At 39.8% G+C, this 12,392-nt stretch overlaps 1 protein-coding gene across 2 annotated transcripts; it reads right to left on the reverse strand.

Annotated features, from left to right (window-relative positions):
- Positions 1 to 866: 866 nt before the first annotated feature.
- Positions 867 to 12,100, reverse strand: LOC125245324 (zinc finger protein OZF-like). Of its 2 annotated transcripts, none has more exons than XM_048155851.1 (3): positions 12,017 to 12,100; positions 10,676 to 10,825; positions 867 to 2,489 (listed from the first exon to the last, which is right to left on the reverse strand). In XM_048155851.1, exon 3 carries the CDS (start codon positions 2,446 to 2,448, stop codon positions 1,078 to 1,080), a length of 1,371 nt encoding a protein of 456 aa, XP_048011808.1. In that variant the 5' UTR covers positions 2,449 to 2,489; positions 10,676 to 10,825; positions 12,017 to 12,100; the 3' UTR covers positions 867 to 1,077. The 2 variants fall into 2 exon arrangements, with proteins under 2 accessions (XP_048011808.1, XP_048011807.1); XM_048155850.1 differs by lacking the exon at positions 12,017 to 12,100 and adding an exon at positions 11,331 to 11,896.
- Between the last annotated feature and the right edge of the window lie 292 nt (positions 12,101 to 12,392).

Genomic DNA, 12,392 nt, shown 5'->3' on the forward strand with positions numbered 1-12,392 from the left:
AGTTACTTTACATGAATGCGAGTGCATTAGCAGGTAGTTGCTGAATCGCAGGTGTTTGATTTAGGAGATGAGGTCATGACTGCAGCCGGTGATGAGACCGAAACCAGGATATCCAGTGCAAGTACACTTTGACTATTTAATTTTACTTATTTATCCGCTGTATTGACAAGATCTTTATGAAGAATATTGGTTTACTTATGGCTTTTTTGTGCACTTGAGCTTAACTGAGACGTTTAAGAGGTTGTTGTGACAACCTTGATTTATTGCAATATTGAGGTGTTCAGTTTTCTTTTGTTTTTAGAAAATAAACATTACTTTTTTAATCTTACAAATCAATTGTTTCTTATTTTCACTGGCATGTCTCTCAGGTGTCGAGGACTAGTGCATCTTTGAACCTACATTCAGCATGAGTAAAATACTTAAGTACTGTTAAAATCACATACTTTAAGACTTTTACTCAAGTCGTATTGGAATTGGAATTACAGACAGTATAGAGAGAACAAGCAGCCGTTTTCATCTGTGAACATGCATTAAATGTTTGACAATTCCATTGCTTTTTAGAGATCAGATTTAAAACAAAACATTCAGGATGAAATTCTGCAGGCGCCCGTGCCTTCTCCGTACATGACATAAATCTCTGAATATATCCTTGAATGAGCGCGGATTTCCAGCGTATTTACTTGAAGTTACCAGGTAGGCTAAAATCTATGGTTTGATCCATTCCAGAGGCGGCCAAAATCAGAATTTATAATGGACCGAATAGCTCTCTCAGAACTTGACGTGCGAATATGCACACGAATCATGGTCACACGCTCAGAGCAATATTGTTTTAGCTATCATTTATAGTATTAAAATATTTCAAAGGACAAAACATGAACTTTATTGGCTTTACTTCAAGTCAGTGTCAAGTTTGCATCTTAAAACCACCACACAGACAAATGAACAACATTAAAAACTTGATTTTCACCACAGAGATCTTTAATAAAGTGGCCAGTGAGGATATAAAGGTCATGTGAACAGTCTCATCCCAAAAAATAAACAAATAAACATTGAGCAGAAAATCGATTTGGCCCACATTCATCTGCGGCGTGAACGCAGCCGGTATTTCAAACAGATACGTATTTTCTGGTGCCATTTTAAATTGTAGAGCCATTTGAAAGTCTTTCCACACGATGAACATGAATAGGGCCTGAAATCTTTGTGACTTCTCAGGTGTATCTTTAAGTGTAATGGTGAAGGAAATTTTTTCTTACACTGATCACACTTCAAATTTTTTTCTCCAGAGGGAATTCGCAAATGTCGTTTCATGTCTCTCTTATGTGTGAAACTTTTCTCACGCTTAACACATCCCAAAGGCCTTTTTCCATTGCGAAATCTCAAGTGAGTTTTAAGCTTTCCTTCATTTATAAAATACTTTCCACAGTGTTGGCACATGAAAGACTTCTTTCCAGAGTGAGTTTTTAAATGATCATTGAAACGATTAATGCCTCTGATTCTTTTTCCGCACTGACGACATTGAAAACAGTTCTCTCTTGTGTGCATCCTCATCACATGCCTATTAAGGTTTATTTGACCTCTGAAACTTTTTTTACACTGATCACATTTGAACGGCTTCTCTCCAGTGTGAACTCTCATGTGGGTCTCAAGCTCCACTTTATGTATGAAACTCTTTCCACATTGACTACATACGAATGGCTTTTTTCCAGTGTGAGCGTTCATGTGATACCTAAGGATAAGCTCCTGTGAGAAGCACTTCCCGCAGAGTTTGCAAGTAAAAGGTTTCTCTCCACTGTGAATCCTCATGTGCTTGTTAAGATGTCCCTTTTCACTGAAACTCTTTCCACACTGTTGGCAGGTGAAAGGCTTTTCTCCAGTGTGAATTCTCATGTGGGCTTTTAGGTTTGCTTTTTGAGTGAAACCCTTTCCACACTGTTGACAGGTGAAAGAGTTATGTGCATTGTGAATTCTCATGTGGTTTTTAAGGTTTCCTGTTTGAGTGAAAATCTTTCCACACTGTTTGCAGGTGAGAGAGTCTGTGTGAATTCTCATGTGGGTTCGAAGGTTTTCCTTTTCACTGAAATACTTTCCACACAGTTGGCAGGTAAGAGAGCTCTCTCCAGTGTGAATTCTCATGTGGATTTTAATTTTTCCTTTTTGAGCAAAACTTTTTCCACATAGTTGACAGGTGTAAGGCTTCTCTCCAGTGTGAATCCTCATGTGCTTTTTAAGGTTTCCTTTTTCATTGAAACTCTTTCCACATTGGTTGCAGGTGTGAGGCTTCTCTCCAGTGTGAAGTCTCATGTGAACTTTAAGGTTTCCACGCTGATCAAAACTCTTTCCACATTGTTGACAGGTGAATTTCTTTTTATTTCCTGTCTTTTTAGCTCTTTGTCGTGATGTCTTTTCAATCTGTGTAGACTGTGTTTCATCATGATCTTTCTCTTCCATTTCATTCAGCTCTTAACCCTTCTCTTTCAGGGCCATCATGTCTAAAGTGAAAAAAGACAAGTTGACAACAGTTTAATGGCACAAAGCAAAAGACATCAAAATAGTTAACCAAAAAAAAAGCATCAAAACCAAAAACATGTGGACAAACACGGTCATCACACATACAGTACAAAGTACCCAACCTATGTGAACTGCGAGCTCAGTTCTGACAATAAATCCAAAATAAATACAAAGAAACAGTACGTAATATCACCCTAAAAATATTATCTGTAAAAAGTCACTGATTTGAAAAGGAATTAAATTATGAACAAAGTAACACTTTACATAAAAATAATAGCCCTGCAACTTTTCTATTAATTCACAGATCATTTGACATACAGTTAAACAATCAGAAAGTATACATATAGAAAGCAAGTAAAGATCGATGCCATTATAAATCAATGAAACTGTCTACATTATGAAAGGATCCATGAGATTTTTGTTGAATGTTGTAGTTGGCGGAGCAGCAGCACTGTTTAGATGCTTCAGGACGCGCAGACGGGGAAAGCACGCTGGCGCCCTCGTGAAGCTCAGACAGCGTGGATTAAGAACGCCGCTGCCTAGCATCCATCTGGCGAATCTCTGCTCTCTGCCCAACAAGACAGACGAACTCCTGCTCTCCTGGACAAATAAGGATTTCTCGAACTCGGCTGCTCTGTGCTTCACGGAAACCTGGCTAAACGACGCCATTCCGGACAGTGTGTTAAGTCTGCCGGGCTTTCAGCTGTTTAGATCAGATCGCGACGCAGAATCAACGGGGAAATCACGTGGTGGCGGGACATGCTTTTACATCAACAGAAGGTGGTGTTCAGATGTAACGGTGTTAAAGAAGATATGCTGTCCAGATCTTGAAACACTCTTCATTAACTGCAAACCGTTCTATTCGCCGCGGGAGTTTTGCTCGTTCATTCTGGTCAGTGTCTACATTCCTCCGCAAGTGCATGTGAGCTCGGCTTTACAGATACTTGCTGATATGATCACAGAGAGCGAGCAACAACACCCGGACTCTGTTCTAATCATTCTCGGGGACTTTAATAAAGCGATTCTCTCACGTGAAGTGCCCAAACACAGACAGCATGTTACCTGTCCCACCAGAGACAGTAATATACTCGACCATTGTTACACAGCAATAAAGGATGCATATCACTCTGTCCCACGGGCAGCTTTGGGGCTCTCTGATCACTGTCTAGTTCATCTCATACCGACCTACAGGCAGAAACTGAAATCAGCTAAACCTGTAGCAAAGACTGTAAAGAGATGGACCACCGAAACAGAGCGAGCTTTACAAGCCTGTTTCGAACGGACTGATTGGAGTGTTTTTGAAGCTGCTGCCACTGATCTGGATGAGCTCACAGAGACTGTAACTTCATATATCAGTTTCTGTGAGGATCTGTGCATTCCTACAAAGACTCATTTAACTTACAACAATGACAAACCCTGGTTCACAGCAAAACTTTGGCTCCGTCAGGCCAAAAAAGATGCTTCCAGAAAAGAGGACAGAGACTTGTACAAACAGGCCAAATACACACTGGAAAAGGAGATCAGAGTGGCAAAGAGGAATTATTCTGATAAACTTCGGAATCAGTTCTCTTCTAATGACACAGCTTCAGTGTGGAAAGGTCTGAAAGTTATCACCAACTACAAGACACCATCCCCCAGCTCTGTGGAGAATCAACGACTGGCAGACGATCTGAATGAGTTTTATTGCAGGTTTGAAAAATCACCATTCACACCTCCAACAACCCCCCTCTCCCCCACACCTGCAATTCAGTTCAGTGAAGATGATGTGCGCCAGGTCTTCAGAAAGAACAAGAGAAGAAAGGCACCAGGCCCAGACAGCGTTTCACCAGCCTGTCTGAAAACCTGCACTGACCAGCTGGCCCCCATCTTCACACAGATCTTCAACAGATCACTGGAGCTGTGTGAAGTCCCCTACAGCTTCAAATGCTCCACCATCATCCCCATCCCAAAGAAACCTAAAATTACTGGACTAAATGACTACAGACCTGTGGTTCTAACATCTGTGGCCATGAAGTCATTTGAAAGACTGGTTCTGGCTTATCTGAAGGACATCACTGGACCCTTACTGGACCCCCTGCAGTTTGCTTACCGAGCAAACAGGTCTGTGGATGATGCAGTCGATATGGGACTGCATTATGTTCTCCAGCATCTGGACAGACCAGGGACTTATGTGAGGATCCTGTTTGTGGACTTCAGCTCTGCTTTTAACACCATCATCCCATCACTCCTCCAGCCCAAACTAACTCAGCTCTCTGTGCCCACCTCTGTCTGTCAGTGGATCACCAGCTTCCTGACAGACAGGCAGCAGCTAGTGAGGCTGGGAAAATTCTCATCCAGCACCCTCACCATCAGCACCAGCGCCCCTCAGGGCTGTGTCCTCTCCCCACTGCTCTTCTTCCTGTACACCAACGACTGCACCTCCAAAGACCCCTCTGTCAAGCTCCTGAAGTTTGCGGATGACACCACACCACACATCCAAGATGATAACGAGTCTTCTTACAGACTGAAGGTTGAACAGCTGGCTGTCTGGTGCAGTCTTAACAACCTGGAGCTCAACACGCTCAAGACAGTGGAGATGATCATGGACTCCAGGAGAAATCCCCCTGCTCTCCCCCCACTCACCATCATGAACAGCACTGTGGCAGCAGTGGAGTCATTCAGGTTCCATGGCACCACCATCTCCCAGGACCTTAAGTGGGACAACCACATTGAGTCCATTGTGAAAAAGGCCCAGCAGAGGTTGTACTTCCTTCGCCAGCTGAGGAAGTTCAACCTACCACAGGAGCTGCTGAAACAGTTCTACTCTGCCATCATTGAATCCATCCTCTGCACTTCAATTACCATTTGGTTCAGCTCAGCTACCAAATCTGACCTCAAAAGACTACAGAGGGTAGTCCGGTCTGCTGAGCGAATCATTGGTACAACCCTCCCCACTCTCCAAGAACTGTACTCATCCAGATTGAGAAAAAGGGAAAATAAGATCACTCTGGACCCCTCACATCCAGCACACTCCCTCTTTGAACTGTTGCCATCTGGTCGATGCTACAGAGCCCTGAGCACCAGAAAGACCAGACACAGGAACAGTTTCTTCCCTCAAGCAATCCATCTCATGAACACTTGACTAACACAGAACACACAACACTATTACACATTATTTACTTAAAACGCTTATTTATATTACAAATTTGCACATATAAATGTACATACAAATTGTCTATATTATATATTGTTTTTTGCTTTTTTTGCACTTCGTCTATCTTGTAAATTTGTATATTATTTATTCTTTTTATTATGTGTCTTGTCTTGTCGCTGTCACTCTGTTGCACTGTGGAGCTTCTGTCACTAAAACAAATTCCTAGTATGTGTAAACAACATACCTGGCAATAAAGCTCCTTCTGATTCTGATTTCTGATTTTAGCTTTTCTAAGAAAATGTTTGTTTATTTATCTATTTTTTAGATAACTGGTATCAATCTCAGACAAAATAATTTGCCAGGTCGATAGAAACACTACTTAGAGGTTTTTCCACATTATTAAGCAAGTCACAGTTCTCATGCAATATGGGAGGAAGAAAGATCTTTCTGAAGATGAAAAGCATGAAATGGTACAATGTTGTGCAAAAGGCATGAAAACAACTAATATTGTCTGAAACTGAATGGAGATTATCAAATTACAGGTCCTTCTCAAAAAATTAGCATATTGTGATAAAAGTTCATTATTTTCCATAATGTAATGATAAAAATTAAACTTTCATATATTTTAGATTCATTGCACACCAACTGAAATATTTCAGGTCTTTTATTGTTTTAATACTGATGATTTTGGCATACAGCTCATGAAAACCCAAAATCTAAAAAAATTAGCATATCATGAAAAGGTTCTCTAAACGAGCTATTAACCTAATCATCTGAATCAACTAATTAACTCTAAATACCTGCAAAAGATTCCTGAGGCTTTTAAAAACTCCCAGCCTGGTTCATTACTCAAAACCGCAATCATGGGTAAGACTGTCGACCTGACTGCTGTCCAGAAGGCCATCATTGACACCCTCAAGCGAGAGGGTAAGACACAGAAAGAAATTTCTGAACGAATAGGCTGTTCCCAGAGTGCTGTATCAAGGCACCTCAGTGGGAAGTCTGTGGGAAGGAAAAAGTGTGGCAAAAAACGCTGCACAACGAGAAGAGGTGACCGGACCCTGAGGAAGATTGTGGAGAAGGACCGATTCCAGACCTTGGGGGACCTGCGGAAGCAGTGGACTGAGTCTGGAGTAGAAACATCCAGAGCCACCGTGCACAGGCGTGTGCAGGAAATGGGCTACAGGTGCCGCATTCCCCAGGTCAAGCCACTTTTGAACCAGAAACAGCGGCAGAAGCGCCTGACCTGGGCTACAGAGAAGCAGCACTGGACTGTTGCTCAGTTTTGCATGTCATTCAGAAATCAAGGTGCCAGAGTCTGGAGGAAGACTGGGGAGAAGGAAATGCCAAAATGCCTGAAGTCCAGTGTCACGTACCCACAGTCAGTGATGGTCTGGGGTGCCATGTCAGCTGCTGGTGTTGGTCCACTGTGTTTTATCAAGGGCAGGGTCAATGCAGCTAGCTATCAGGAGATTTTGGAGCACTTCATGCTTCCATCTGCTGAAAAGCTTTATGGAGATGAAGATTTCGTTTTTCAGCACGACCTGGCACCTGCTCACAGTGCCAAAACCACTGGTAAATGGTTTACTGACCATGGTATTACTGTGCTCAATTGGCCTGCCAACTCTCCTGACCTGAACCCCATAGAGAATCTGTGGGATACTGTGAAGAGAAAGTTGAGAGATGCAAGGCCCAACACTCTGGATGAGCTTAAGGCCGCTATCGAAGCATCCTGGGCCTCCATAACACCTCAGCAGTGCCACAGGCTGATTGCCTCCATGCCACGCCGCATTGAAGCAGTCATTTCTGCAAAAGGATTTCCGACCAAGTATTGAGTGCATAACTGAACATAATTATTTGAAGGTTGACTTTTTTTGTATTAAAAACACTTTTCTTTTATTGGTCAGATGAAATATGCTAATTTTTTGAGATTTTTTTGGGTTTTCATGAGCTGTATGCCAAAATCATCAGTATTAAAACAATAAAAGACCTGAAATATTTCAGTTGGTGTGCAATGAATCTAAAATATATGAAAGTTTAATTTTTATCATTACATTATGGAAAATAACGAACTTTTATCACAATATGCTAATTTTTTGAGAAGGACCTGTATTATAAGATTTGTGAGTGATTAAGAGCACAGCAGAGAAGGCATATTAAGGAAAGTTCCTGTCAAAAAAATTAATTGTATTAAAAGGGAAGTTATAAAAAAAAGCCAGTGTTGAGCAGCAAACAGGCTGCTGGTATCTCTGGAGTCTCAACAAGCTCTCCATGCAGGCTGACAGATGTGCATAAACATGCATTTTAACCACCACTAAACAAACCTCACAAAGAGAAACATTTACAGTGGGTTATCTTATGCTATCTTTATGCTGTCTTCTTGTTCACCTAAATGCCAGGTAAAGGCCTGAACACACCAAGCCAACGGTTGGCCGTCGGGCAGTTTTCATTTGTCGGCCATCTAAGTTTTCTCAGCGTGTTCCGCACCGTCTTCTGAAGTTGGTGCTCGTCTGCTTTTTTCGGCCGATTCGAATTGTTGAATCGGTGTCGGAGCTTGTCGGTCTGTCGGGCCATCTGATCATTCGGATTGGCCGTTCAGATACAGCCACCTGCTGGTACGGAAAGGCATTTCATCTTGCGCAGGCGCAGAATGACGTGCTACTTGGCCGTTGTGTGTTGAGCGTCGGTTTGGTGTGTCAGGGCAACTCTGGACACAGGCGCTGCCGACGTGAACCAACCCCACAGTCTGCTTTCGTCACCACTAGTTCGTCGATGTCGGCTTGGTGTGTTCCGGCCTTAAGGTGTCATTTTCCTTGCTTTACCCAATGCAAAAAAAAGTGTTAACTGTGTAATAGAGACTTTAAATTATATGCATCTGTGGTGAAATTACTAGTTTTTCATGTCGATACATGTTTATTTTAATGCGAACAATGCGCAATCATTTTAATTCAGCGCTGTGCAGCGCAAGAAAAATAGACTTTGCGTAATCGCTGCACTGCTCCAGACATAGCGCTCCTGGAACGGACAGCATCCATGTGCAGTTTGAACGCTCTACCGTTAATACTGGCGCACTGCAAACAAAGTAGGCCTATGTGTGAAACATTGCGCACAATGTTTGTGTACTTTAACCACCTCCAAAGATAGTGGGAGTCATGAGTCACTGGCATAGTTATTTTCGGGGTCGTGGACTGAAAAGTTTGGGAACTCGATTTAGATCAGGGGTCGGCAATTAAGTTCGGCATCGGGCCAAAAAAAATCTCACCACTGGATGGTGGGCCAGAACATAGTCAGGCATAATTTAAATTAATTGATGAAAATCACATTGTGCCACATTTGTGTTGCAGTGTCCGGGTTTTACACTGGATAAATAAATAAAGTGGAGTAGTGACTTGACAAGTATCTTCATTCACCAACTTGCAACACAGACCGCCTTGCTAAAACACATATGTGGGTCATGAGTCATGCTCTTAATAAACTATGTTGCTCTTATATAAACTGCGGATGCTAGCCAGATATTATTGCTGGCACCCCCACCTTGCCAACCACTGCTTTAGATTCTATATCCAATAAGCCAATGGTTTAAATGGCAAATTTTTGACTCCTTGTCTTACAGTATTTTTCTCAAATTAATTAATGGCTAAAATGAAGTAACCAACAGGACACTCAGTAATCTGGTGAGTTTGTGCTCACTGATTATTTTGTTACTAAGTTTTAATCAGGCTATTTGTCCGGTTGGGCAAGTAAAATTCTCTTTCACTTGCCCCTTAAAAAATACACTTGACAAGATTTAATGTTGAGCCCTGCACTCTGTGTTTGTGATTCCACCGCCTTAATGCCCATTGTACACTACAGAGTTTGACATATCTCTGACACAAGGCACAGTTTGCCTCATAGACATTTCCAAGCACCGGCTTCAACTACCACGAGAGTGCAAGTTGCGTTCAGTTAAAACTGCTCAAACATGCCTTTTAGTCTGGGACTAGTTTAAGCCTTGTCTGTGAAACTGGGGGCAAGACATTTTAATACTTAAGGCCTTTTATTGAGAAAACTTTATGGACCTGTGACCACCCTGTGAATATAGCGCAGCATAGTTTGAAATCAAGGGTTTGTCGATCATGCGTCTCCAGTCTGCAAATGTTAGAAAGTCCCGCAAGTATTTCCATTTTCCATATTCTGACAACAAGCATCTTGTTAAACATCACATACTTCAGTGAACGAGCACCGGTCGGCACAGACGGAGCGCAGTAGAATAGGAGTGTAATAATTCTAACTGAAAAATACACATTTTGCTCAAATATTTTTTTTTGTTAGTAATTAAGTGTAGGTTAAAAAATACATATAACAAAAGTGATCATGTTTATATGCACAGTAACAGTATTGTTGAAATAGCCCATTAATGTAATACAAGTACTATGTTCAGATGAGTGAATGACCTTCATACCTCATACAAGTTAACATTTTGTGCTGTTGTTTGCCGTTTTAATTTTTGCTTTAAAATAGAAGGCAATCATTGTTTGTAGGTATGGAATATAATATTTTAGCCCTTTTTTGCTTGTGATGTACAGCATAGCCTACATGCTATATTATTTTCATAGGCTTTATATTACACATTGTTTGGAGGGCAGCATTGGGCAGGATGTGAATAACATTATTTAAAACATTGGATTGAAAAATAATTTTCAATTAAAATATATTTTTAATGTATAATTTTAAGATTTTTCATCCAATTAATAGAATTTCCTAAAAAAAAACTAAAATACTAAAATAACTGACAGATTAATCAATTGTCAAAAAAAAAGAAAGAAAAAAAAGTAGATCAAGAATCGTTATGGAATCGGATGGTGAGGTGCCTAAAGATTCACCTAGTGTCATTCAGGGGAAAAAAAGAAATCCTGTATAGGAAAAAAAGATGCATCAATAATCATTTTATCATCACAGCCCTCTGTGGACACTCGTAGGACACTCATAGGACATTTTCTAAAAATATATCATTCCTGCATTTTAAATGAGTTCATCTTTGAGAATGAAACCAACCTATTTGTTTCTCAGTATCGTCTTGTTTCAAACTGAATACTTCTTCAATCTTCATTTCTTCACTCTCCTGTTTAATCAACGCCATCTTGTATGTCACATGGATCTCAGCTGCTTCACCAGGAGTTTTTCTGTGTGTTCGGACACTCTGTCCTAATTAAAATGAGAATTATGAACAAAAAGAAAAATAAATCCAAACTAAATCTCTAGTTCAATGCACTGCTAAGGGAGTCAGTCAGCATGAGAGTACAAAGAAGGGTAAGCATTTTTTTTTTTACTTTGTTTTTCTGGTTGAAACTCTTCACATCCTGATAGCAATCAGTTATAAAAGTGGTCTTAATATTAAAACATGTACATAAATCTTCTGTTGAACCCTTAGGACCAAAAACCTTTGTCCGAACGCAATGATAGGATGTCCTACCTTAGTTATCACTTGTAGTACACTATGGGTTCAAGTATACTATACATTTTTAAATACAGGGACAGTATATTTTAGTTCATATTTCATGGTGTCTCAAAATTTCACAGTTGAGTTCACTTAGATATTCTTAAGATTATCTTAAGTACTAAAAAAGAATTTTTAGTATATTAAGTACAAAATTATTACGTGAAAATAGAGCATTTTAAGTACATTATGGAAGTGTACATTTTTTTTCACCTGGGATGCGTAATCTAGCTGGGACTCCTTCCTTTCTGTTTACTGATGTGACGTAATGACGCAAAGACGAACTGCTGAAATCTGCAGAAATCCACCAGTATAATTTTATTATAAAATATTATTACAGTTGTACTATTGTGAATCAGGCTAAGGTAAGGAGATAGTTTTGAACATTGGCTGGTTATGTTTTGTTTTTAATGGATCCATTAATTAAGGATTATCTTGTAACTATCTTTGTATTTGTTTGTTTTGGATTATACCTTATATCTTTTTGTTTCTATAAAAATATAGAAAATAGACTGACTGAAAGTGTTTCACTTTTTAATTTGTATTTGTTGATTTTCTCCGTTTTTCTCAATGATGGCGAATTAAAGCATTATTTAGCTTTTTTGGTGTTTCAAAGTGCACGAGCTGTTTGTGACAGAAAAGGCAACTTCCATAACGAAAACCCTTATGAACATTTAATGTACATTAAATTATATCATATTAGGGACGTCAGTTATTAAGCAAGTAAATATGAGCATCTTGCCTTTTACTTCTGTGTGGATGCGCTTTACTCACAAAAAATAGCATTACAATGTACACAGATTAACAATCCATTAATTTTACAACGCTTCCAAAAACTATAACATTGTCTGAACGGTTTGTAAACCAGTTAAACACTTTAAATGTTTAGAAATACAAACCTTTATTCAGCCGAGCCTGATGACGTGTTCTTCTTCTACGGCGGCTGGTAAGCAGCGTAATAGGTGCATTACCGCCACCTTCTGGTCCGGAGTGTGGAACAGACAAGCTTTATATTCTATTTATCAGCCTAGTCTCCCTAATAAAATCAAAGGCTTTACTATTAATTTCACTTGATTATTTTATAATCAATTAGTTAAAACCTTAACATTTAATTCTTCTATCATATTGTTCTTGTTCATACTTAATACATTCAAGAATCACATGAGGTATAGTTTCTTCAACATGACATTGTTCACGTTTCCCTACGTGTGTTTCCCTACCATTTTAAGTGTGCAATTTAAATTTTAATGTCCTAACATTATTCTATTATAAATA

This window comes from Megalobrama amblycephala, linkage group LG14 (genome assembly GCF_018812025.1).
Source record: "Megalobrama amblycephala isolate DHTTF-2021 linkage group LG14, ASM1881202v1, whole genome shotgun sequence".
Classification (NCBI taxonomy): domain Eukaryota; kingdom Metazoa; phylum Chordata; class Actinopteri; order Cypriniformes; family Xenocyprididae; genus Megalobrama; species Megalobrama amblycephala.